Source organism: Chenopodium quinoa, unplaced genomic scaffold, assembly GCF_001683475.1.
Source record: "Chenopodium quinoa cultivar QQ74 unplaced genomic scaffold, ASM168347v1, whole genome shotgun sequence".
NCBI classification, from domain to species: Eukaryota; Viridiplantae; Streptophyta; class Magnoliopsida; order Caryophyllales; family Amaranthaceae; genus Chenopodium; species Chenopodium quinoa.
This window is the reverse complement of record NW_018743792.1, coordinates 4,061,662-4,087,168: the sequence shown is the minus strand read 5'-3', so window position 1 is coordinate 4,087,168 and position 25,507 is coordinate 4,061,662. Positions and strand designations below refer to the sequence as shown.

Here is a 25,507-nt window from a genome sequence, read left to right as displayed (position 1 = left end):
GATATTTTTTTAGTACGGTAAAATAATGAATCGGGTCATTGTTCGAGTCAAAAACTAGTTATTGATAAATTTTGGTGATGAAACTCTTAAACCTATGTGTATTCGAGGAAGCCCCCATTAAATTAGCCGGATATACATGTTTTTGTATATCAGGTGGCAACATTGGTAATTTATTGCAACTTTGTTTAAGAAAATGAAAATAAAAATAAAATAAATCATCTATCACACTGCATCATCAACCATTCCAACCACGAAGCTTCCTCATTCCACAACTATTTCCACCACGGGCATTTTATATTCCAGCGGCTTCGCCGCCGAATTTAAAAGAAAACCCTAAGAAAAAATAGAGAAAGAAAGGGAATGGTTAACCCTAAAATGGTTGGTGTTCTCGTAGAAGAATGGAAGACGATTAAGCTTGAGATTTGCAAAAATGGAGTAAAATTAAGCTTTAAATTTGCGAGAATGGAAGGAGATTGCACCATTAAAAACCTCAACAATGGGGGATGGAGGAAGACGAGGACGTTGATTTGGGATTAGGACGATTGGAAGAACGGAGGTTGCGAAAATCGAGAAAGCCGGAAATCTGCCATTGGAAGAATGGAGATGGAGGAAGACGGGACGAAGGAGATCTGGGATTGTGAGGAATGCAGGAAGAAAGTACTAAAATTACGAAGTTACCCACATATTAAAGGATAAATGACTATCTTACCCCTGATTTACCAACTTGGTATATCAGGCTGATAAACATGAATTTCCTCCTTGTATTCATCTCGAAAGTCAAAACTTTTTGACTACTATTTCAACTAGCGGTTTTTCCATCTCCACCGGACTCCGGGCTAATTCAGGTTCTCCCTCTCTCTTTTCATCTCCTACGTACTAATTTCTTACTTATTAATTGTTTCCAGAAATTATTTCATCGGTTCTTCCATTTTGTTAAAGAATACGAAGTAATATAAATTTAATTCATGAGTTTTTTTTTTTTTTTTTCGCCTTTTGCATTTCCGGATTTTTTTTATTACAATAATTGTCTGCTAGTTTTGTTTGAATTCGTAATTTCGCTTTTAAGTCCCATTTCTATTAAAGGTTTCTCAATTATGATAAATTTTGAGCCAATTCATTAGCTTTGGCATGTCTGAATGCTCCAATTTGATTTATTTTTTTTCCGAATTTTGATTGTGTAAAAATGATTTTTTTTTTTTAAATTGTTAATGTTAATAACTCATGCTTTGAAAGTATAATTATTTTGTCAGTTATATCAATAAAACTGAAAGATGGCAATGTTAGCCGAAGGGGTGATTACAGAGTTGAATAGGAAATCACCCAATTACTCAAAAATGGTGGAGGAAGTGGTGAAAATGGAGAAGAAGATATTCCCTAAACACGAGTCATTATCGAGGTCGTTCGATGATGAACTTAGTAAAAAGAATGCTGGATTGCTATATGCTTATGTTAATGGTGAAGTTGCTGGCTATGCTATGTACTCCTGCCCGACGTCGTTACAAGCGCTCATCAGTAAGCTTGCAGGTTCTAGTTTATCCCTCTTTTGGAAAATTAATTTTTTCTTTTCTTTTCTATTAGCTTACATTATATCTCTGAACATGATTTTGTTAAATGGAGCATGACTAAATTGCTTGACTAATTTGTTGTGGTTTCTATTCATGTGTCGGCCTATTTGCTTTGATGTTGCTTTCTTATGTGTATTGGTTGCTCTCGTGTTTGTCCGATCATTGCTTTAGTTAGAAGTTCGGTGTCATCTGATTGAATACGATGCTGTTGCTATTTTTATGGTGAGGTGTTATTTAAATGCTTTTATTTCTAGTGATTGATTTAGTAGCAATATTAGGTATGGTCATCTTGGACCTGCCATTTGATTAGAAAATTGGAGTTTTACTTTGAAGGCATGAAAATTTGTGGTTGTTATTATATGATTATTGTTTCATTCATTGAGAGAAACTCTAGGAAAATTTAGGTATTGTTATGCTATCCAATTATACTCTTTTGAATAATTACGACTTTATTAGTTACTGGAGCAAAGTTGTTTGCACTACATCTACCTTATGACTGTGATGATAAAAGCTGAATGCACATTTGTATGACTTAACTATTGTAGTTTGTGTACTAGCTATTTTAAGCCAAACTTCTATGTAGTACGTAGTATTAGATATCCTACACAGATTTTATCTTTGCTTTATTGCACACGATTTTTCTTCTTTCTAATCTGGTTGGTCTAATAATAAACTGAAAATATGAAGCCTATGTATATGATGGCTAGAAGCCATGTATAAAACAAAGGGAATAAGGTTTTTCATGAAATAGGTTCAGTTGATACAAGACTGTCAATATATAGGGGACCTTTTTTATACTAGATCTAAGTTTTATTTAGGATGATTCAGGTGCTGATCTGTTATTAAAATGCTTGTTTAAGGTGAACATATTATGAAATTATCATATTCAAGGATAGTATCATTAAACTCTTTCTTATAAGCGATCCTTGTTGCAAAACTAGTAGCTAAGTATGCATTCTCTTGAGTTGGTTAAAATTTATATGGAATTGGTTAAAATTTAAAATTTAAAATAGTCTCAGCTATTTTCACCCAAATATCCTCTTAGAATGTTGCAAGCAGCCCCTAGAACACCAAACTATAGCTTAGATAATCATGCAACAGTACCCTCAAACTTTTGCTAGTTAGACAATTACAACATTGATCTCAATCTCGTATGCATTCTCTTGAGTTGGTTAAAATTTATATGGAATTGGTTTTCTTAATTATGAAAAAAATTAATTTATTAAATGTGTACTCTGGCATGAGATTGCTTTCTTTACTGATCAAAACCATTGACTGATCAAAATCAAAGTTTGGGCTAAAAATATATGGACTAGCCTAGGCCACCACACCACCGCCCACCATTATTTTTCACTGCCATTGATTAGCCTTTTGCTGCACCATCTTTTAAGCACACCTGAGAGTGCAGAACTGCAAGCCTGCTACTCTCTAAGTGGAGGGATTGCCTTGTGTAACAACAGTCAATAAAGGTGTACTTTGTTGTATCTCTGAAAATTGGAATGCTCTCGGTATCTATTCCTAGCATCATGATTTATACTATAGAGTTAAATCACCTAGGACAATTGTCTGTACTTTGGAGAGACAAAGATATTTGTCTGATGATCTTTTCTTTATCTTCTTCCTGGAATGATCTTTTATTTACACTATAGGTTATGAGTTATGTTTTTTTTTCTTTTTTTGTGTAATTATATATATCCCCCTTGAATCTTCAAAGTGCAAACTCTTCTAATTCTAACTCTTCCATAATTCCATTGACATTTCAATTAGGATAGGAATGTTTTGTGGATATAATTTGAGCCATTCGTTTTCATCAAAAAAACAAATTTTGTCTTATTGGCTATTCAATTAGAGTTCTCGCCTAAAATGAGGACTTTTACAAGTGATCCTGTTTTTAAAATACTCCCAATTTGTAGTAATAATTGCACTTATATATTATTCTATGTTATTAGGGTTTAGTTAACATTGGTTAGTCTTCTTGATTGGGCAAAATTCACAATTAGGGCTCATACATAATCTGAGGATTTCCACAAATCAAGAAAATTCCCCAAATGTGAGGTTTCATTATTTAACTTTGTATTGATTAAATGTGTGGGCAGTAAAAGAGAAATTACATGAGAGAGAGAGAGAGAGAGAGAGAGAGAGAGAGAGAGAGAGAGAGAGAGAGAGATAGAGAGAGAGAGAGAGCCGACAAGTTGCCTAACTTGTCATATTCTTGGCAATATTTAAATTTTAGAATTTTTAACGATATTAGAACTTTAATTTTTCACAAGATAGTGAATCACAAAAGGTGATAAATAAAAGATAGTATTTGACAATAGAGGTGTTTGGTTGAGAGAGAATTGTGGCAAAGACATATGGTTGAGGTAAATTGAGAGCTTTGAAAATACCAAAACTCTAAATCGTTGAGAATGGAATTAGAAGAGTTATTTGAGGTTAATAAGCTAAGTTGAAAATCCTGATTTTAGGAGCTTTTAAATGAGAGCTTTGTAGATGTAGTTGTAAAATGAATATTCTATTCTAAATTTGTTCATTACTTCCTTATATTAAGGGTTCTCAAAGTTCTTCTGGAGTGTTTGATATCCGAGATTAAGAAAGTGGGAATAAGAATTTATATACCAACATAACTTATTCTATCCTATTTTTTCATTATTACCATTTATTAAGAGTTCTGGTATGTGAGTTTAAGGTGGGAATGGGAATTTATATACAAACATGATTAATTCCGTTATTTGTTTTAAGGGAATTGGTTATAAACTCCCACTCAATTCCAACATTTCTAATACTTAGGAGAGGCTAGTAATTGGGGATGGGAATTAAGAGGGGTATGAAATGATCTAATTGCCATTAATGAGAAAAGGGAAGAGAAAGGAGGAAAATGTTATTAAGGGCAATGATGTAATTTCTTAGAGTATATCAGCATATTCCTAATAGCTACCAAACATATTTTTAGCAACTAGCAAATAAAGGATCATGGAATTAAAACTCGTTCAGTTTGCTCTATAACGGTCGTTATGTAACGGGTTTGGGACTTATTGATCCAAGAAAAGCTGCTATATAACAGGGATTAAAAATCACACCCAACTCACAGCGACGGCTGTTACGTAACGGTACAACAGCGTTCTATAACCGTTTTATAATTGTAGCGGCCGTTAAAAAGTGTCAATTATTTTTTTCAGCTTTAAGGTCACTTATGCTTTGTTGAAAAACTCGAGGGAAAAGAAGAGAAGAGAAAAGAGGGATCCATCCTCCCTTGTTTGTATACCATGTGGTAGGAGGGAATGGAAGGGAAATGCCGGGAATCATTTTCCCTCCCTCTTTAATAAACCAATTTCCTCTAATGTCAGAAAGATTTGGGGAAAATGTAACCTTACCTTTGTAGGGATTTGGGTACTCTAAGCAGAATTTCATGAATCATATTTATACGCACCTAAAACAAGATCACATGCATAACACATAAAATTCATATAATGATACCGTTGAAGCGTGATTCCACGTTGCGATTGACTATAAATCATGGAGAGAATAGAGTCCCAAGTGTTGTTCCTCTATTTAGTCCATGGGATTCAATCGAACGTCCACCAATGCTATATTGGTCGGATGATTGAGGAAAACACCACGATCACCACCTTTGCGCGCAATCGACCACCACCACCATACACACACCACTAGCACAGGCAACGGACGAATGAGTCAGGGGGAGAGAGAGAGGGGTTGGGTTTCGTGTTTGCTAACTCGGGTTTGTTGATCACATCAACTGTTATCTCAAAACCTAAGCACTTTGTCTATTTATATTCTCATTGTACCTAGACAAGTAGGAAACCTAAGCCCACTCAAAATCCTCCATATGGCCGGCCACCTAGAGGGAATTATGTTCAATCTAGGTCATTTATGTGACCTTATAGGATCCGTTTAATTGGGCTTTGGCCTATTTTACTAGCCCATAGATCGTTATTATCTCTAGCTATGATATAACAACTACCCAAAAGAACAAACTTAATTATCTGCATAATTTGGTCCATTATATATCTAGTAATTACACATGACGAAGATATAAAACCTTCGATCTCCCACTTATTTGAGACAAGTGTGCAATATTCAAATTCCTTAAGTCAATTTGTGTCTGATTTGATAATTTGTTTCCGATTTTGATAATTTGTTTATGATGCTCACTGACATACGTGGGGTTGGAGCAATAACAGATATACTCTTCAACTCTTTGAAGATTTTCGCATGAATTAGATTCAAGTGGGATGATAGGAGTTTCGCTAGTTGAATCAGCTTGCTCCGACACATGATTTGTCATTCGAGTTGACTCATGTGCCCTCCTCTTTGATGTGGTGTTATCCACATCCATTTTTTGCTCGTCTCAAATCTTTTCGAGAACCACTTTACTCCCACTTGGCTTTTTAGAAAGAAATTCCTTTTCTAAAAAGACACCATCGCGAGCAACAAACACTTTTTTTTTTCTTCGCGATTGTAGAAGTAATACCCTTTTGTTTCCTTAGTTTATCTTCTACAGGACGGGCATCTGTTAGTGTATTTGCAGCTGTTTCTAAAGCATATCACCAGAACGATATATGAAGATCTGTAAAGCTCATCATGGATTGAACCATATCTAGCAATGTTCGATACCCTGTTTGATTGTGGTGTTCTAGGAGGAGTCAATTGTGAAAGAATTCCAGAATCCCTTAGATGATCATTGAATTCTTAGCTCAAATACTCTTCACCACAATCAGACCGTAGTGCTTTAATTGTCTTGCCAAGTTGGATCTGAACTTCATTATGGAATTCCTTGAACTTTTCAAAGGATTCCGACTTTTGCTTCATTAAGTAGACATTACCATATCTACTTAAATTGTTAGTAAAATTGATGAAGTAGCTAAACCCACTATTAGCCTTTTGAACTCAATGGCCTACAAACATCCATACGTGTGAGTGCTAAAAGGTCATTAGCTTTTTCACCTTTTCTTGTAAAAGGTGACGTGGTCATTTTTCCCAACAAGCATGACTCACATTTTCAAATGATTCATAATCAAATGATGAAAGAAGTCCATCCTTATGTAATTTTTGGATGCACGTTTGGTTTATATGACCTAACCTACAATGCATAGGTAAGTTGGGTTTGAACCATCTATTCTTTGCTTTTTATGATCTATTTTGTAGACATGAGTTGTATAATCTAAAATATACAAGCCATTAATTAATTTTGCGGTAGCATATAACATACTATTCTGTAAAATAAAACAACATTTGTCTTTAATCTTATAAGAAATAGCGTTTTTCGGTTGTTGGAACATAATAACAGTTATTAAGTACCAAAATGAGACCAGAAGGGACTTTTAATTCATAACTTCGAATAGAAAATGCAGCAATTGTTGCTCCATTTTCTACTCGAAGCATCATTTCTCCCTTAGCTATCTTCTTACTTACTCATAGACCTTTACTTACTCGTAGACCCTCACATCATTCACAATGTAAGCACCACAACTGGTATCAAATACCCATGTGGAAGAGGAAGTAAGATTAATTTCTTCAACAAGAATGTTAGGTAACTCCTTACCTTCCATCTTAAAGTACATGTAGTGGGGACATTCTGGCGTATGGTATGACCACCCACCGCAATAATAATAACACTAACTTTCACCCTTCTTCAGCTCCTCCTTAGAATGGTTGACAAGTAAATCAAGAAGCTTGGTAGTCGAGTCTTCATCATCATGATTAAGCTTGACAATGTCATAACCACCATGGAGCGAATACAATATAGTGTCATAAGCCAACACATCATCGAAGGGTCTCCCTAAGATATCCATGCGGTTAAACAATGCAATCATCTCACCAACATGGATCTTAAGTGACCGACTTGGCATGAGTTTCTTGGCCATAATCTTGCCATGAGTAACACAAGTCTCATACCTAGGAGTAGTCGATTTTGGGAACCATGTTAATGATTTCCACATCATACCCATCAATGGTGCCATTGCCATATGGGCGTACATGTCCTCTACATGCACCATGAAGGCAATTGTAAACCATAGTTGTCTTATAGTGCTCAAATTATCTTTGGAATGGAAGATAAGATGAGCAACTTGACTTTCTCGGCATATGAAACATCGTTCACATGCCTATCGATAGTCATTCCAACTGTAAATTTGCTTTCAATTAGGATACACAAGCGAGCTTCGTGGCTCTTAAGAACTTTTCTTAGCTCATTTTTCCAATCCTTGAAGTTCATAAAGTTCAGCCTTGTTTATAATTTTAGAGGTAAATTAGTGTTATTGTTTTTCTATTCATCTACAAACAAAATAAGGAAAAGTTCAATAATGTGTTTAATAAACATTAAAGCACCATAAATAGATTTATTAGGTAACTTTAAAGCACTTTATTCGATATAAAATTGTCCCAATTGAATTAAGTGATTCCAAGATCCTTTATTTGTTTAATAATTTATCGGACTTTGGCCTTACTATCAACCATTACATTTCAAGGTAAGTAAACTCTTTACTAATTGCAACTCTTGGTTGAATAATTAATCATCTCATGATTAATAATTACCCTTTGTTTCAAGATTCTGAACTCTTTAGGTAATCTTGTTGAGCACAACCAATTAAAATTATAAAACTTGATTTACCCCAAATTATCTAAAATGATAAATAACACCAATAACATCCAGGTATGACCCAAACACTTATGATCGAAGGGTTAGGTTTTTAATCGGAAAAGCAATCTCAATATTACCGAATCAAGATTTATTATGTTGTGATTAATTTAGTGAACTATAGTGCATCATCATCAACATCAATACAACTTAGCATGCATAATCTACTAATACATATATAAACAAGATATAGTATGCCCCCTTAATTCTAAGAAAACTAATAAAGTAAATGCTCTCACTTGAATTTTCATGAATCACCATCTCTGATTCACCTTTGGGCCTTCACTTCATGGGCTTCTTGGATTAACTGTAACCTGTAATCTTATTTTATCTACTATAAAATAATATTTTACAAAATACTCAACGGTGTGCAAACCGTATTTAGATACAAAAATACATTACGATGCGCAGATCGTTTTAACTAATCTATTAGGCCATACTAGTTATTGTATATAGCAATATAATATCCTATTTTACAAAATTGCCACATAATAATATCACGTAAACATGCTTGCCTAAACTAAAACATCGAATGTTATTAATTAAGGCAACATAGTCCTAAAATATCTCATATATTAATATGTATTAGACAATATCATATATTAATCATGATCATTTATAAAATATCATATATTTTAAATCTGGTTATGAAATAGAATCAAATCTTAATATAATCTCCAAGAATAAATCATATTTATCTCTTTAGATCATCCGAACTAACTTAGGAGATTCTATTCTAATTACTAGCCAATCACACAATTTTAAATCAATTATTATCCATATGGAATGTTGCTCAAAATATCCTAACAAACTAGTGAAAATTAACAACTTTAATTTTGAAAACTTATCAAAATAAAATCTGATTTTATTTTGAAATTAATTTTTTTTTTTTTAGCATGCCACCCACCGTGGTGTGGCCAAACCAAGTCCACGGCGTGCGCTGCCACTACAGCGACAAGACGGCTGCGGCGGCAACAGGTCGCTGCAGCAGTATTTGTGCAACGCTTGCACATCGCTGCTGCTACTCCCTTTCCTTGGACCTGCTGCCCTCCTCTCCTCAACCTCCCTCTTGGACCAATACCAAAGTAGCCACCGTGGCTGCGCCACCGAGCCGCGGTTGTCGCCCAAAACAGAAAATTATTTTCTTTTTTTTTTTTTTTTTTTTTTGAAATTCTAATTTAAATCAACAACTTTTTGTTAAGTAAATTAGTTTGGTCCATGATGAATTAAAACATGACTTTAATTAATCTAATTAAAATTAAATTCCAAATTCAATTTCAAAATTAGGGTTGTTCATGAACAGTTTGATCATAATAATAGGATTATTTTGACGTCCATGTTCATAATTTTATAATCAATTAAGATGGCGAATAATTTAATTATGGGCCAATTCTTATTTTAAATGTGATTTAACGTTTGGAGATTAAATATGATTTAATATTGCTCAATTTAGCCTTAAAATTGGACCCAAATTAGCCCTAATTGGTTAGATTAAAGTTAGAATTAATGTTATGATGAACCCAATTTAATTTTAATTCTTGGACAATTTTAATTTAATTTTGACAAAAAATATTTTAAATTAAAACCACAAATAAACAAAAGAAAAAAGAGCTGTGGTCGGCAGCTGCTGTGGCTGCGGACCGGGGTGTTATCCGAGAGGGAGGGGAGGGTGGGAACGTGGTGTGACAGATAGGCAGCAGTTATGCAAGCGTTGCATGCTGTTGCTGCCGCAAGGTAGTGCGGTGTCCGGCCAACTGTGGTCCGCTTCGGCCTGCAGTTGCAATTGCTGCTACCCACCACTGTCGCAAGGCAGTGGGTGCCTTTCAGGCGCCTAGCCACCATGGCTAGCCTCGGCTGCCCAAACAAGTTGGCTAGTGGAGGCGCACGGTTTTTAAAAAAAATATTTTTTATTTTAATTTTAAAATAAAATAAAATTTTATTTTGAGATAAAATCAAATTTTAAAAGTTGCTAAATTTTGATAAAGCTTGTTAGGATATTTTGAGCAAAATTCCAAATGGATAATAATTGAAAAAATATTAGTGATTATCTGAAATAATTAATTTTAAAATTATTTGATTGGCTAGTAATTAGGATAGAATCTCCTAAGTTTGTTATGATAATTTTAGAGAATAAATATGATTTATCTTTTTAGATTAAAATAAGATTTGTTTCTGTCTCATACCAAATTTAAAATATATGGTATTTTAGGAAGGTCATGAATAATATACTCCCTCCGTGTTTTAATAAGTGTTATACTTGCCTAATGTGGCCGTATTTTAATATGTGTTACTCTTTTTTTTTTTTTTTGGCAAAAAACTACATTTTAATATCATATCTTTCTCCTTGATGATCTCTACCTAAACCATTATTAAATTTTTACTATTTCTTACCTCTCACATTCATTATTTTTCAATAAAATATAAACCCACTATATTTCTTTTACAATTTCTTAATACTCCAACTACCCCACTTACCTCTTATTTTATTTAAGTCAATTAAATTGCCTAAAACTATGTGACGGTCAAAATGTAACACTTATTATAACACGGAAGGAGTATGGTATTATCTAATTACGAAATTAAAATATGAGATATTTTAGGAATTGCATTGCCTTAATTAAGAATATTCGATATTTTAGTTTAGGCAAGCATGCTTACGTGATTTATTGTATGACAATTTTATAATATATGATATTATTATGCTATATATACACCAGTATTGCCCATATATTATGGATACGATCTGCGCTTCATGATGTATTTTGTAATCTAAATACGGTATGTGAATCGTTAATTACTTTTGTAACATTTTATTTAAGTAGTAAATAGAATAGTTAATTAAATAGTTCTAGTCCAAGAAGCCCATGAAGTGAAGGCCTAAAGGAGCAAGGTAGATGGAGATCCATAAAGGTTCAAGTGGGAGCATTTTAAGTTTAGTTTCTTAGGACTAAGGGGCCATATTATGTCGTGCTTTATTTTATGCATTAGTATTGCATACTAGGTTTTATTGATGTTGATGATGATGCGTTAAAGTTCACTAAATTAATCACAACACCACTAAATTAATCACAACACAATTAATCTAGGTCCTAGTAATATTGAGATTGTTTTTCCATTTAAAAACCCAATAACCCTTCGATCATAAGTGATGGGTCATGCCGGATGTATTGCACTTAAATAGTTCATAAGTGGGGGCCATGCGCTGCTTTATGTTTTCTTTTTGTTTTTGGGATGATAGTACAAACAATAACATATGTTTATATAGTTTTTAGTTTTTTAAATTTGGTTACTTAAATTTAGCAAATCAATATCTCCCTTTGAAATTTTGTGCATTCTAAAATTTTCAAGGGATTACGTTGTTTTCTATTTTATTTTAACTAAAATAATTGGTGGTTGTTGATCATCTAACAATCTCCTACTTGAAGACTGATTTTAATCTGTCTTCACACCTTACTCCATGCAGTAAAACTCTCTTGTATGTTACTCATGCAAGCTAACTAAAGTTGAACACAACTTTAGTTTGTCAATAGTCACCGTCTCTGCTAGATTCTTAGTTCTAGAATGAAATGCTGAATTCCTTGCCAAGTGTATTGCACTTTGACTATCACTGTATAATATATTACTCTCTTGCTTGAATCCGAACTCATTTACCCAAACCTTAAAGCCATATCATTTCCTTACTAGCTTCATTTACCGCTACGTAGTGGATAGAGCAACAATCTTCTATAGTTGCGACATCCAACTAACCGTTGTATTTCCAACCGTGAATATATAACCCGTGGTGCTTTTGCGACGATCGACTTCACCTCCAAAGTCTGCATCGACATAGCCTTGTACTTTTAATTCACCTTTACCAAAGTAGAAACACTTCTATGTGATACCTCGTTGATACCTCAAAATCAACTTCACTCCTTCCCAATGAACTTTTCCTCCTAACAACTGCCACTGCATGTCCAATGTTTGGTCTTGTACAAACCATTGCATACATCAAACTCCTAATTGCGGTTGCTTATGGAACCTTAGCCATATAATCTTTATCATCCTCTGAGGAGACTGATCCTTGGATAATCGAAAGTGACTTGCAAGGGGCTTCATATCACTCATATTAAATCTCTTTAAAACACGTTTGATGTATTCTTATTGAGATAAATACAAAGTACCTTTATGCTTATCTATTGTAATTTGCATTCCAAGAATTTTCTTTGTTAGACCCAAGTCCTTCATGTCAAATTCCTTTGACAATTGCTCCTTTAGTTTTCTTATATCATCCATATTTGAACCTGCTACTAACATATCATCGACATAAAGTAGTAGAATGATATACTGAATTGATATTTTTTAATGTAGCAACAGTTGTGAGCATTGCACTTCTGGAAATCTTCCTTATGCATAAAGTTTCAAACTTTTTGTACCCCTGGGGCTTGCTTTAGGCCATACAAACTTTTCTTAAGTTTACACCATATTTTCTTTCCCATTTTCTAAGAAACCTTCTAGATGCATGTATATTTCCTCATCCAGATCTCCATGAAGAAATGCAGTCTTCACATCTAATTGCTCAAGATGAAGATTTTCAATGGCAACAATACTTAACACTGTTCTAATGGTTTTATGTTTCACAACAAACAGGTGTAAAAATCTCATTTTAGTCATCTCCTTCTTTCTGTTGGAATCCTTTAACTACTAATTGAGCTTTGTATCTCTTGGAACCATTATGCTCCTTTTTCACTCGATGTACCCATTTGTTGTGAAGTGCCTTTATACCCATGGGTAACTCAGTTAATTCTCATGTCTGGTTTGAAATCAAAGATTTCATTTCATCTTTCATTGCAAGCTCTCATTTGCTAGCATCACTTATCTGACATGCTTCATTATAGCATTCAGGTTCCCCTTCATCACTAATTCACGTATTTTTTGTTTGGTACTTGTGGACGAGTAGTCCTTCTCAATATTGGTGGTGCTAGACTAGAAGGCTGTGGCATGTTGGATTGTGGCGTACTGATTTGTCCAACGGATTCTTCTTGTTAAGCTTTACTTACAGTTGAGTCTTCCATGGCAGGACATAATCTTCGTCTACAAACATCAATTTTGTGTCTATCCTTGTATATGACTCTTTCATTGAAAATCACATCTCTAGTATGAATCACCTTTTAAACTCATCCCCATCATAGCCAATGAAAGTACATTTCTTTGAATTAGGATCAAGCTTATTCCTGCCTTGATTACTAATATGCACATATGCTACATAACCAAAAACCTTCAAGTGAGAAAAATTTATATCTTTTTCGGTCCATACCTCCTTTGGTATTTTGTAGTTTAATGGAGTCGATGGTCCTCGGTTCATCAAGTAAGCGTTATGTTTACTGCTTTTGGCAGAACTGCTTCGGTAAACCTGGCTGTATACGAATGCTTCTGGCTCATTTTGTCAACGTTCGGTTCTTACGCTCATGTTGAGGTGTACCAACACCGTTCTCTCCATCTTGATTCCATGCTCATAGCAAAACATCTTGAATATGGTGTCTTCATATTCACCACCATTGTCGATTCTGAACTTTTTAATCTTCAAACCCGTTTCATTTTCCACCATAGCTTTTCATCGCTTGAAAGCTTCAAACACTTTGGATTTTTGTTTTAAGAAGTAAACCCATACCTTCCGAGAGTGATCATTAATAAAACAAAGTAGTGTTTTCAGTGATAGATAAAGTAGTTGTTGGTCCCCAAACATCGGAGTGAACAAGCTCCAACTTTTCCTTCTCTGGGTTCTACCACTAGTTTGAAAGTTTACTTCTTCTACTTTCCAAGTATGCATTCTGCACACATGTCCATATCAACTAAATCAAGACCTGGAAATTTTCCTTTAGAATGCATTAGTTTCATCCCTTTCTCACTCATGTGGCCAAGTCTTTAGTGCCACAATTTGGAATTTTCATTTCCTACTGCAACTGAAATTAAACAACACGCCCTTGCTGTCATGTAAAAAGTACCACTCTTTTTACCTTGAGCAATTGTCATTGCACCCTTTGAAATCTTTGATTGTCATCTTGGAAGTTTGTAGTGTAGCCTTTGGTGGCTAACTGCTGCCAACTGAAATCAAGTTCTTTCTTAGGTGGGGAATATGCCTGGCATTCTTCAACTCCCAAACCGACCCATTTAACTTAATCTTTACTACACCTTTACCAACAATATCACAAGGTTGGTCATCTTCAAGGTATACTTTTCCAAGGTTTCCCAGGACATACTTTTCCAAGGTTTCCCAGGACAAACAATAACAAATGTTTAAATAGTTTTTAGTTTTCTAAATTTGGTTACTTAAATTTAGCAAATCAATATCTCCCTTTGAAATTTTGTGGATTCTAAATTTTTCAAGGGATTACGTTTTTTATTTTAACTAAAATAATTGGTGGTTGTTGATCATCTAACAATACCCTATGCCTCGGCCATAGGGTCTAATATGTATGTCATGATATGTACAAGTCCACATGTCTCATACGCATTTAGTATGTGTAGGCACACTGCAGCTTAGAATATACTAAAGTACTTAAGGACTAAGGGTATGTTCTTAGTATTTGGTGGTGAAAGTGAATTGGTTGTTAAGGGTAAAAGTTGTTGTATAAGTTTTAATTTATTGCATAAAAACCCACAATGATGACTAGCATATCTAAAACTTAGCCAAAGGAATATGATTCCACATTGACGAAGAGTTCTAAAAATGTTGAGTTTGGAACATAACGATCATGCAATTAATAAAGATGATTTGACGAGTCATAACTCCAAATGGTTTAAAACCATGAAAATCCTACAATAGATTCCACGTCCGAAAGCAAGTGTACGACACTTGAATAATTTGCTTAATTGGGTAAGGCCCATTATAAGCAAAACAGACAAAGAAGAAAAGTGTTTTCTAAGTGAGCAAAAACTAGCTGTTAAAGGATTCAACTAATTCATAGTTGACTATGATGAAACCTTTATATTAATTAGTCGTGTCGCTAAAATCTATCAATGATATTTCTAGTGATTTCTACCTTTGAGATTTGGTAGATGGACTTCAGAGACGCTTTCTTGAAATTATTCATGAAAGAGGATTTATATATGATACAATCAAAATGGTTTTGAAAATCCAATAATCCTAAGGATGCATAAAACTAAAGGTCTATTTATGGACTAAAGTAAACATCATGGAGTTAGAATATTCAATTTAATGAGTTTATTAAATCAGTTGATAAACTCATAAATGAAGGTCTTGTGTATACAAGATGTTTAGTGGGAGTTATACACTCTTCTTGTTCAAGTATGTAGATGACATATTTCTTACAAATGGCGATTATTCCATGCTTGAAGGGTCAAGTGATGGCTAATGCATTTTGTATGAGAAACCTTGAAAAGGAAGATGAGTACATTTGGGAATTAAGATCTATAGAGTTAGATCTCGAAAGATGTTTGAGCTTAGTTAAGAGACTTATATTGATAAGGTTCTTATAAGGTTCGAAAGGAGTTTCAATCCCATATAACATGGCACATTACTTAATAAGACTTCAGAAAAAGCTAATGAGATTAAGGGGTTGAGTGATGCTCCTTGTGCTTTTTGGCAAAGGATACATCATACGTGTCATGGACTATAGTTGTCTATTTGATTTACATGTTTTAAGAACATGTTGTAATAGATTTCAAGCGAAGACCAATGTAAAATTGGAATACAATTTAGAAATTCCTAAAATCCTTGTAGAAGGATGAGGGAACATTCTTAGTGCAAGGAAATAAATTTTATTATAAAATTTAGAAGTTGCAAAGTTCATGTTTATGAGAATGTCTTGTAAATTATATTACTAAACTATTTCAATAGCTTAAAGACACAAAAGGCTCATTTGAAATGATCATGATGGTAGATGTTTTTTTGATACAATAGTAAAATCATCAATCATGTTAAACTATGTTTATAAATTAAAACAAAGTTTTAATCTTATTAAATATTGGTTTGTTATTAGGTAAAATGTCCAAATTGTGAATTTCAATGGGATTATCAAATACGTGACTTGGGAAATGAAACCCCATAAGTGAACTGAATTCATAAATTATTTAAGTTCCTAGTTCGAAATCATTAAAATAGACCTAAATGATTTCAATAAACGAACTAGCATATAAGATTGATTGATAGCGTAGTTTCATGGGCTATAGGGTCATAGAGATGTTCGGTCAATCAAATGTATGATCGAACTTTGACCTACTTTGAAGTTCAAGCAAAGAACTTCTGGATATATTAGTGGATTACTTTGACATGAGTGGAACAATGTTGTCACTCAATGATTGTTTTAACTGTAGGGCACCACAACATCATGCCGTAAAAAGGGAGTATGAAGGGTGTTTCCTGGTTACATCAAAAGTTGAGTGGGACCTTTGGTTGCCACAAGATTGGATTGAGTCTACTTATACAATAGGAAATTTGTCAAAGACCTCTTAAAAAGGGAGAATTGAGAAAATGCATGGTCGTGCTCAAATGGATTAAATAGTAATCATTTGTTTTGCAATTTTAACTTAGTGTTCAAGAAATGATTTGTAGATTAATATGATTTTGACATGTGATGCAATTATATTATCAAATCAAGACACAAATTGACTTAAGGAATTTGAATGTTGCACACTTGTCTGAGATGGAAGGTTTTCTGTCTTCATCAAGTGCAATCACTAGATCTATAATGGATCAAATTATGGAAATAATTAAGTTCGTTCTTTTGGTTTGTCGTTATATCATAGCTAGAGGTACTAACGATCTTTGACTAGTAAAATAGGCCACAGTAAATTCAACGGATTCTATAAGGTCACACAAATGGCTTAGATTGAACATAAGAGGAAAAGGCCCATAATGGGCCTTTCCCTCTAGGTGGCCGGCCATATTGAGGATTTTGAGTGGGCTTAGGTTTCCTACTTGGTCTATGTGTGATGAGATTATAAATAGACCAAGTGCCTAAGTTTTGAGATAACAGTTAATGTGATCAACAAACTCGAGTTAGCAAACACGAAGCCTAGCCTCTCTCTCTCTCTCTCTTACTTGATTATTATGAACATGGACATTAAAATAATCCTATTATTATGATCAAACGTGTTCATGTAGGGATTTAGGTACTTCAAGCGGAATTTCATGAATCATATTCATACGCACCTAAAACAGAATCACATGCATAACATATAAGAATCACATAATAATATTGTTGAAGCGTAATTCCACATTTTGATCGACAAGTCAGGGAGTGAATAGAGCCCCAAGTGTGGCTCTGCTACTTAGTCCACGAGATTTAATCAAACGTCCACCAATCCTATATTGGTCGTATGATTAAGGAAAACACCACCACCACCACCTTTGCGGACAACCGACTACCACCACGAACCACTACCACCGTGCACAACCTCTGGCGTGAGGGAGAGAGAGAGAGAGAGGGAGATTGGGTTTTGTGTTAGCTAACTCAAGTTTGTTGATCACATCAACTGTTATCTCAAAACCTAGGCACTTGGTCTATTGATAATCTCATTATACCTACACCAAGTAGGTGAGCTAAGCCCACTCAAAATCCTCTATATGTTCGGCCACCTAGAGGGAGAGGCCCATCATGGGCCTTTTCCTCTTATGTTCAGGCCCTTTGTGTGACCTAATGGGATCCGTTCAATTGGGCTTTGGCCTATTTTAATACCCCAAAGATCATTAATACCTTTAGCTATGATATAATGTCGACCCAAAAGAACGAACTTAATTATCTCCATAATTTAATCCATTATATATCTAGTAATTCCACTTGACGAAGACATAAAACCTTCAACCTTCAACCTTCTCCCTCCATTTCCTTTCTTCCCTTTCCTTCTTCACTCCCTTCCCTTTCCCTTCCACTTTGCTATCCAAATAAATTGTTATGTCATCTTTGGGAAAAACTATTAAGTTGTGAATTTTTTATCCCTACAAACAGCCCAATCCCTCTACTAAAGCTGGGTTTTTTGCGAGATGTCCTACGGGAGAGTTTCGTCACCAAGACTGGCTGCTCTTCGGTTGTACCTGCAAACAAACAAACGGTCGAAGTGAAGTAAATGAGCGGAAAGTAAAAGTATCTTCTCAGATCCCGAGATCTGGTATTTTATGTGATGTGAGAGAATTGATTGTGATGTAATAAATGAACGTGCCCCCAAATCGGGGTAAATCTCCCTATTTACAGGGTCATAGGAATCAATGCCCCCTTTCCTAGATGGGCCGCGCCGTTTTTATGGCGTTCTCGGGATTTAGGCCTTTGAAAGCCGCCTTTTTCCCTGATGATTGGAAGTGCCACGTGTCAATTGGTGATTGGTCCTGTTTGGGCCTCTCCTAGGGTGACACGTGTCCCCTTCTGATTGGGCCACGTGGCTTGGGTATTTCTACCCAAATCAGCTACCATATTGAAGCTCTTACAATTTGTTGCAGCCATATAGCTACGGTGCCAGAGTATCTTTAAGGATAGTGCCGTCATTAACCTGTTCCTGGTTGACATCCAGATCAGCTTGTTGTTACCATGTAATATGAAAACCAATTTATCTGAGCTTGCACTAACCACTTCAAAAATAAATGTGTTTAGTCATTGTTGTCTTTTCCATAAAAGGTGACAAGAGTACAAAGACATAATCCTTATTATTTGCTATTATGAGTTTGTTCGTTCTACTATTGTTGTCTTGCTGATATGCCTCCCTCATAATCTAAGACTGCATTTACAACATTATTGAATTCTACGGTTCTTCCCTCTCTACACAAGGGCTTCTTAGTTTGTCATATGCAATTCTTAATAACCTACTTTTGTTACAAAGTCCCATGTCTTTTGAGATGATCCTAATTGCCAGAACCTTATTCTCCAATCCCAACCATTTGTTAAAGCTAGCACAAATCCATTTGATCCTGAGCTTATATTTTTTAATCTCTAAGGTCCAGAAAAGTTATTTTATAGCAGCATGCCATATTCATGCTCCTCCTTGCTCTCCTTAGAAAAACTACTTTGGTCCATGCTTAAAGATCTTCTTATTTTATTTTTTGTTGACACATTTCCTCGCCAAAGGACATTGTATTAACTGATTCATCTGTCCTAATAACTTTCGTTGGTACTCAAGAAAACTTGGATTCAAGATAGCTTTAACTTTATTGATTCACTTAGCTACATCAGCAATGTCCAGACCCTAGAATTGATTCACCTAGCTAGATCAGCAAGATAGCACATTGTTCTTGATGTATCTAATTCACCCAAGGTTCAAAATACGATTTTGGATGTGATCATCTGACTGATCATGATTTTGCAAGAACGGATATGATGCATTGATTGTGGAATGTGTCCCGAGTCAAATTTAGTTTCAAAATACTAAGGATTTCCTTATAAATTTATGCTATTAGAGTAGTTAGATCATTAGAGGCATAGAGCCATTATCGGGAGACATGTGGATCTTTCACTGTAACTTGTAATAGCAACTAAGTTTTAAGTAACATACGTGTTGCAACGTGCAATGCAAAAACTTAGGGTTGGAACATTTGATCCGGACAAGATCTTAGGTTTTTAAAACATCCCATACTAAACCAAATGATTTGTGTCAATTGAAATTCCTGTACAATATGGCCATATCAAAATGATGTAGCCGTATATAAATGCTTATGCATTTTTTTTCTAAAAAAAGTTTATTAAATGCTTAGTTGTGAAGCATGGCTCTAAGTTTACAAATAGGGACTTAAGGGTGGCGCTTTTTAGAACAAAAAAAAAAAAAAAGAATGAGTCACCACTTAGGGAAGATTCTATTTACTTTTCTAATGTTGGATTTGTACTGCATTCTTCCAAGGGGATTATGCTGCCTATGATATATCTGGACCAATATATCCTGTCCATTTCATCTCTATTTGGTATCTTCTGAAAGAATGTCTTGCAATCGAACATGTATTTGATACTTCATGTAAGCGTGGTTGAAGCAAGTGTATTATCCACTGTTATGATGAAAAAAGTAGTCACAGCTGACCAACAATCAAATAATTTTTTACAGATGCCAACTTAATGTTTACTTATGTCTATTGGATGAATTGTCATTCTATGTTTTTGACGCTGACATTACTCTCAATGTTTGTACAGTTTTTGTATACCTTACTGCTGAACAAGGTACTTATATTAGATAAATTGAGGGTGCTCCTTTATAGCTGTGCAAACCTCTAGTTTATCAGTTAATTGCAGAATCTTAGTCGTCTAGATATGTACCACAAAATTTCTAATATCTCTTACCAGACTTTTTTTTTATTATTGAACAAATATTTTTTTTCTGTTCTCTTATTGCCTGTATTAATACCAGCTTACTTCTTTTCAAACTAGAGCTTTTGTTGGTTGCATAGGAACTACAACAAACAACAGATGTTACTTGTTATATGTTTATGCCTTTTGATTTATCAAAACTGACATGAAATATGTTGTCTTTATAAATTTTTATGCACATCTGATTCTTAACAAATTTAGAGTTGATAATTTGTAACAAGCTGTCATACTGTTCTTCTGTGTTGTTGATCACTAGCATGAACCATTTTGTTTCAACAATCAGCCTGATGCTGAAGTTGCAACAGAGGACAAAATAGGGTGATTTATGTGAAGTACTAATGATAAGTTCTTTCTATTTGCTCTCTTCATTGTTTACTTGTGGTGGGAACTCTAAGAAGGTGGACAGTTAGGAAATTGTTGTTGCTTGGTTGAAACTAGGGTCTTTCATTTTCTCCTTGTAGTTAATGTAGCCTTTTTCAAACCTCTGTAATATTTCGGTTGTGGTGATTTCACAATAACTACACCATTTCCTTATGTAGTAAATTTCACAATCGTGTCCTACTAAATTTTCATTTATTACCCACTCTATCTATACATCCTCTCTTTTCTCTCCCTCTTCATACACTCTGCCAAGCTGCCTTGGTTGCCAACCATGTATCACCACCAACTCTACCCACTTAACCCCCCAGCAAGCACAGCCACCACGACCAACCCCATCCCCTTTGTTCCTAGCACCATCGTATCACCACCACCACTTGTCTTGCCCCTTCACCCCACCAGAAGAATTAAGACTCCCCACCCACTAGCTTCATGTTAACCTTTTTTTTTATCTCAACATATTATCATTGGGATTACTAGATAAGCAAAGTTAGAACCTTTAGTTGTTAGAATTGACCGAAGGTCTCAGATCTAAAAAGTTCATTGTCAAATTCAACTACAAAGGTTCTAATTTGCCCGTTTGGTAAGAAATGCTTGAATATTCGATCTCATGAGATGAGGACTGTTGCAATGGTGTTGGGGCTAGAAGATAAGGATATTTGTAGTTTTATGCCAATTTGATATGATTGTAGTGTTGTTAGGGTTGCATAATTTTGGTAGTAGGTGGATTGTAACGATTGTGGTTAGGCAGATTGTGGTCGTGGAATTATGTTGGTCGTTGTGTGATATGACAAAGGTGCAAATGTGGTAGCAATTGGTTGATTGTGGTGGTTCCTGACTTCTTGTTGTTTAAAGGAGTGCCATGGGTGCAAGGTTTTGGGTGGCAAGGGTAAATAAAGTAGTCGTTTTAACATCTAGAAATGGTGAAATTAATTTGGAGCAAAGGAAGCATTCAATTTTTTGATGCATTTAACTTGTTAACTTAGGTGTCCACCCTGTTACGTGTTAAATAGTCCAAGTTTCCAACCCGGCTGTTTTGTGTATTTATTATATGGTTTTAGTCAAGGGTCAAGTGTCAAGTGTCAAGTGTCCTATCCATGTCCAAGTGTCAAGGATTGAAAGTGAGGTGAAATGAAAAGTCTGAGTAATGTAGCTATTATGTACCCTGTTATAAGTATGCACTTTCTGATTTATAACTGAAAAAGCTTAATTGGACTTTTATTTTTCTTTATTAATTCAGTTTTTTTTTTTTTTTTTTTTTTTTTTTTTGTTTTTTTTTTGTTTTTTGTTTTTTTTTTCTTATGGGATTAAGGCTTTAATTGATTGATTGATTGAATTAAGTTTTTTTCTTTATTGAAAACTAGTGAAAGAGAAATATAGAAGACAAGGTTATGGGGAAGCACTGCTTAGAGAAGCAATTCGAAAATGTCAAACTAGGAAGATACAGAGGATATCTCTTCATGTCGATCCCTCGAGAACTCCTGCCGTGGATCTTTACAAGAAACTTGGTTTCAGGATAGATTCTTTGGTAGCAAAGTACTATTCAGCTGACCGAGATGCGTATAGAATGTACTTGGATTTAAGCACCAGTGAATGATATGAAGCCTCAGTGTGAATTTTGTGGTAAGTGATTTTCAATGTGTTTTGCTAAGGATTGTGTCAGGAAACATTATTCTTAATGGGAATAGGTTTTTGGTGCTGTTTCTCCGGCTTTTACATCTTAATTAGTGATTGATCATGCTTAATTTTCCCAGTTATCTTAAAATCTTGACATTTGCTTAACTTTGCTGTTTTCTGGTGAGAGCTTTTGTAATAAAATGAACTAGATTTTGCCTCTTTCATAAAAGATTTTATTTGCTTTTAACCAGTAGGCTTCCATTGGCAATGCTGAGCAAAATAGAAGGCGATTGAAGCATCGTCGAGTGGTCAACTAGAATATGCGTCGTATCAAATGGAAGGAATACTGTACAGGATTAAAGGAGTGACTGGATAATATTGCATCATTTGAACATTTGCCTTCAGGTGTGATCTTCACATAGAAAGGTAAAATGTATTTATGTCCGTCCAATTCATAAGCATACCTTGGAAGGTTTGAGGAAATTCAAGTTTATCTCCTTGATAGACTTAGTGAGAATATCAAGGGGTATTTTTTGTAAAAATGCAGTGAGGTTGGGCTATTTGTGTAAATTCATCATTAACAAAAATTCAACTATGTTTAATGTCGTTTTTGACTTTGGTATACAATTGTTTCAGAAAATATCATCAAAATGTAGTTTTGATTTCCATACTTTCTTCAACAAATTTCATCAACAAATTTCTTACTACCTCCATGTTTTTTTTAAGTGATCACTTTGATCGAAATATAGTTTTAGGCAATTTAATTTACTTAAATATAATAAGGGATAAGTGGACGAGTTGGAGTATTATAAAATTGTAAAAGAAAAATATTATGGTTAATAGTTTATTGAAAAGTAATAATGTGAGGAAAGAAATAATTATGAGTAAAGATATATATACTCGATCTCTCTGTGTTTTTAGATAATGGGGCTAATAGTTTATTGAAAAAATAAATTTGAGAGAAGAAATAATAAATAAAGTAGTAGTTGGTTTGGGTGGGGACAATACGAGAAGAGATATAATTTTAAAATGAAGTTTTTTTTACTAAAAAAAGTGTAACAATTAAAAAAACATGAACACAATTGGTAAATGTAATACTTGGAAAAACATGGAGGGAATAATATTACAATGTGGTTTTTTGCCATAAAAGAAAGTGTAACACTTAAAAAAATAAAATAAAAAAAACAATTATATTTGGTAAGTGTAACTCTTAAAATTTAACGGATTTAGGCCCTGTTTGGTAATAGTTGGTAGTTGATTTATATAGCTAATTTGACTAGCTAATTATAAATAACTAATTGTGTAAAAGTGTTTGATAAATAGTTGTTAATTGTTAGCTGTTTTAGTGTATCTAATAACCAAAAAGATAATTGTTCAATAAGCTAATTAAAAAGCTCCTATAATGAGATTTTTCTAAAAGAGCTTTTTGAACCCAAAAAAGCTCTTTTAATAAGCTATTTACCAAACACCCAAATTAGCTTATTTAAATGGTCAAACCTCTAATAGGAAAAAATAAACTAAAAGCAATCTCAAAAGGTATTTATCAAACAAGGCCTTAATGTAGTTAGATATTAGATGTTCTTGCTAATGAAATGTGCCAAAATGAAATGTGGTGGTGGAAAAGACGGTGTTGGGATTTGTTTTTCTATCTCCACATCTACATCTTTGAGGTTTTCACGGTAGAATAGTTTACTGATTTATAGCCGCGAAGTAGTGCTTAGGAGATGCTTTCCCTAAGTATGGCCCTTTTTTACATTCTTTACTACTAGGATTTCTATTTGTTCTTTCGGTCCATTTACAGTTGCAAAGCGTCGTTTTAAGAGATACTTTGTGGTATGGAACGCGTAATTGTTGCCGATGGAACTACGGAGAAATGGTGGTGGTGGTAGTGGTGCGGCGATGGCACTGATGGGTTTCTGAGAGGTAAGGTGAAGATAGGAGGGAACGCTGTCGTCTTCTTCCTCTTCGAATTCTTCCATGGCTTCGTACTGATATAACGTCCATGTCTTCACACTGTTAAGTCGGTACTTTTACAAAAATTTTAACTTTTTTCATATGATTTTCAGATTTAATATATTTTTTTTTATTCTGCTTACACAGTTCTATATGCAATTATGTATCAACATACCATTTGATTTACCAGCTTTGTTTATCTCGGAGATTAGCAGGAGTCCTTTGGAAGCCTGCCCAATTTGAGAAGCTAATAAAAGCCTTGGACAAAAGAATACAACCATGATATTACACTTCTGTTTGGCTTTTGGGAAAGATTGTTGATTTGTAATTTGGAAGGATAGGTATGTTTATTGATTTGATCAATTCTAGGGTGATAATTTATATCACGATTGTTTAAGGGTGATCATTTAAATTACCAAAAATTCCAAATTTATTAAAAAAAAAAGAAAAAGAAAAAAAAAACTTAAGTGGGCTTTTTGAATTAATCTATTTTGTCAAGGATTTTGTTAATTGCTAACTCCTCTTTTACTCTCACAGCAATGCACAGATGTTGAACAATTGTAATAACAATATAATTATATATAAAAAAAAAAATGAATCTATTCACTAGGTATTAAAACCCATGAAATAGATTAAAATAATAAAAACACGTGATATGAAATATTTAAATATGTTATAGCTATAATTGTATTAGTACACGGGCAGTTGCACGGTATAGCAACTTCACTTATTAAATATTATTCTGATCTAATTATCAAGGTTGTGTTTAGTTCAACTTATTTTATAAATAACTAGAATATTCTTAATATTTTTAATTAAACCATATAATATTTTGATCAATTTGCTGTTAGAAGAGGATAGTTTTTATTATTCATTGGTGTTAGTTATGGAAAAATTGTATTTATAATTAATAAATAAATCATAAATATGATAACTCATCCGTCAAATATTAGGATTAATATATCACCCATAAATATTTTTTTTCATAGATCAAATTATATTAAAATTTATGATCAAAAAATAATTAAATCCGAAGATCCGAAGCTTAATTTGAACTTTGT

The 25,507-nt window shown here is 34.1% G+C and overlaps 1 protein-coding gene across 2 annotated transcripts; it reads left to right on the top strand.

The window, feature by feature from the left end:
* On the top strand, nt 1-23,200 carry LOC110685212 (N-alpha-acetyltransferase 11). 2 transcript variants are annotated; one of them, XM_021861694.1, is made up of 4 exons: nt 1-845; nt 1,251-1,524; nt 22,241-22,499; nt 22,748-23,200. In XM_021861694.1, exons 2-3 carry the CDS (start codon nt 1,272-1,274, stop codon nt 22,471-22,473), a joined length of 486 nt encoding a protein of 161 aa, XP_021717386.1. In that variant the 5' UTR covers nt 1-845; nt 1,251-1,271; the 3' UTR covers nt 22,474-22,499; nt 22,748-23,200. The 2 variants fall into 2 exon arrangements, with proteins under 2 accessions (XP_021717386.1, XP_021717385.1); XM_021861693.1 differs by having other exon boundaries at nt 4-845; nt 22,745-23,200.
* The last annotated feature ends 2,307 nt before the right edge of the window (nt 23,201-25,507 follow it).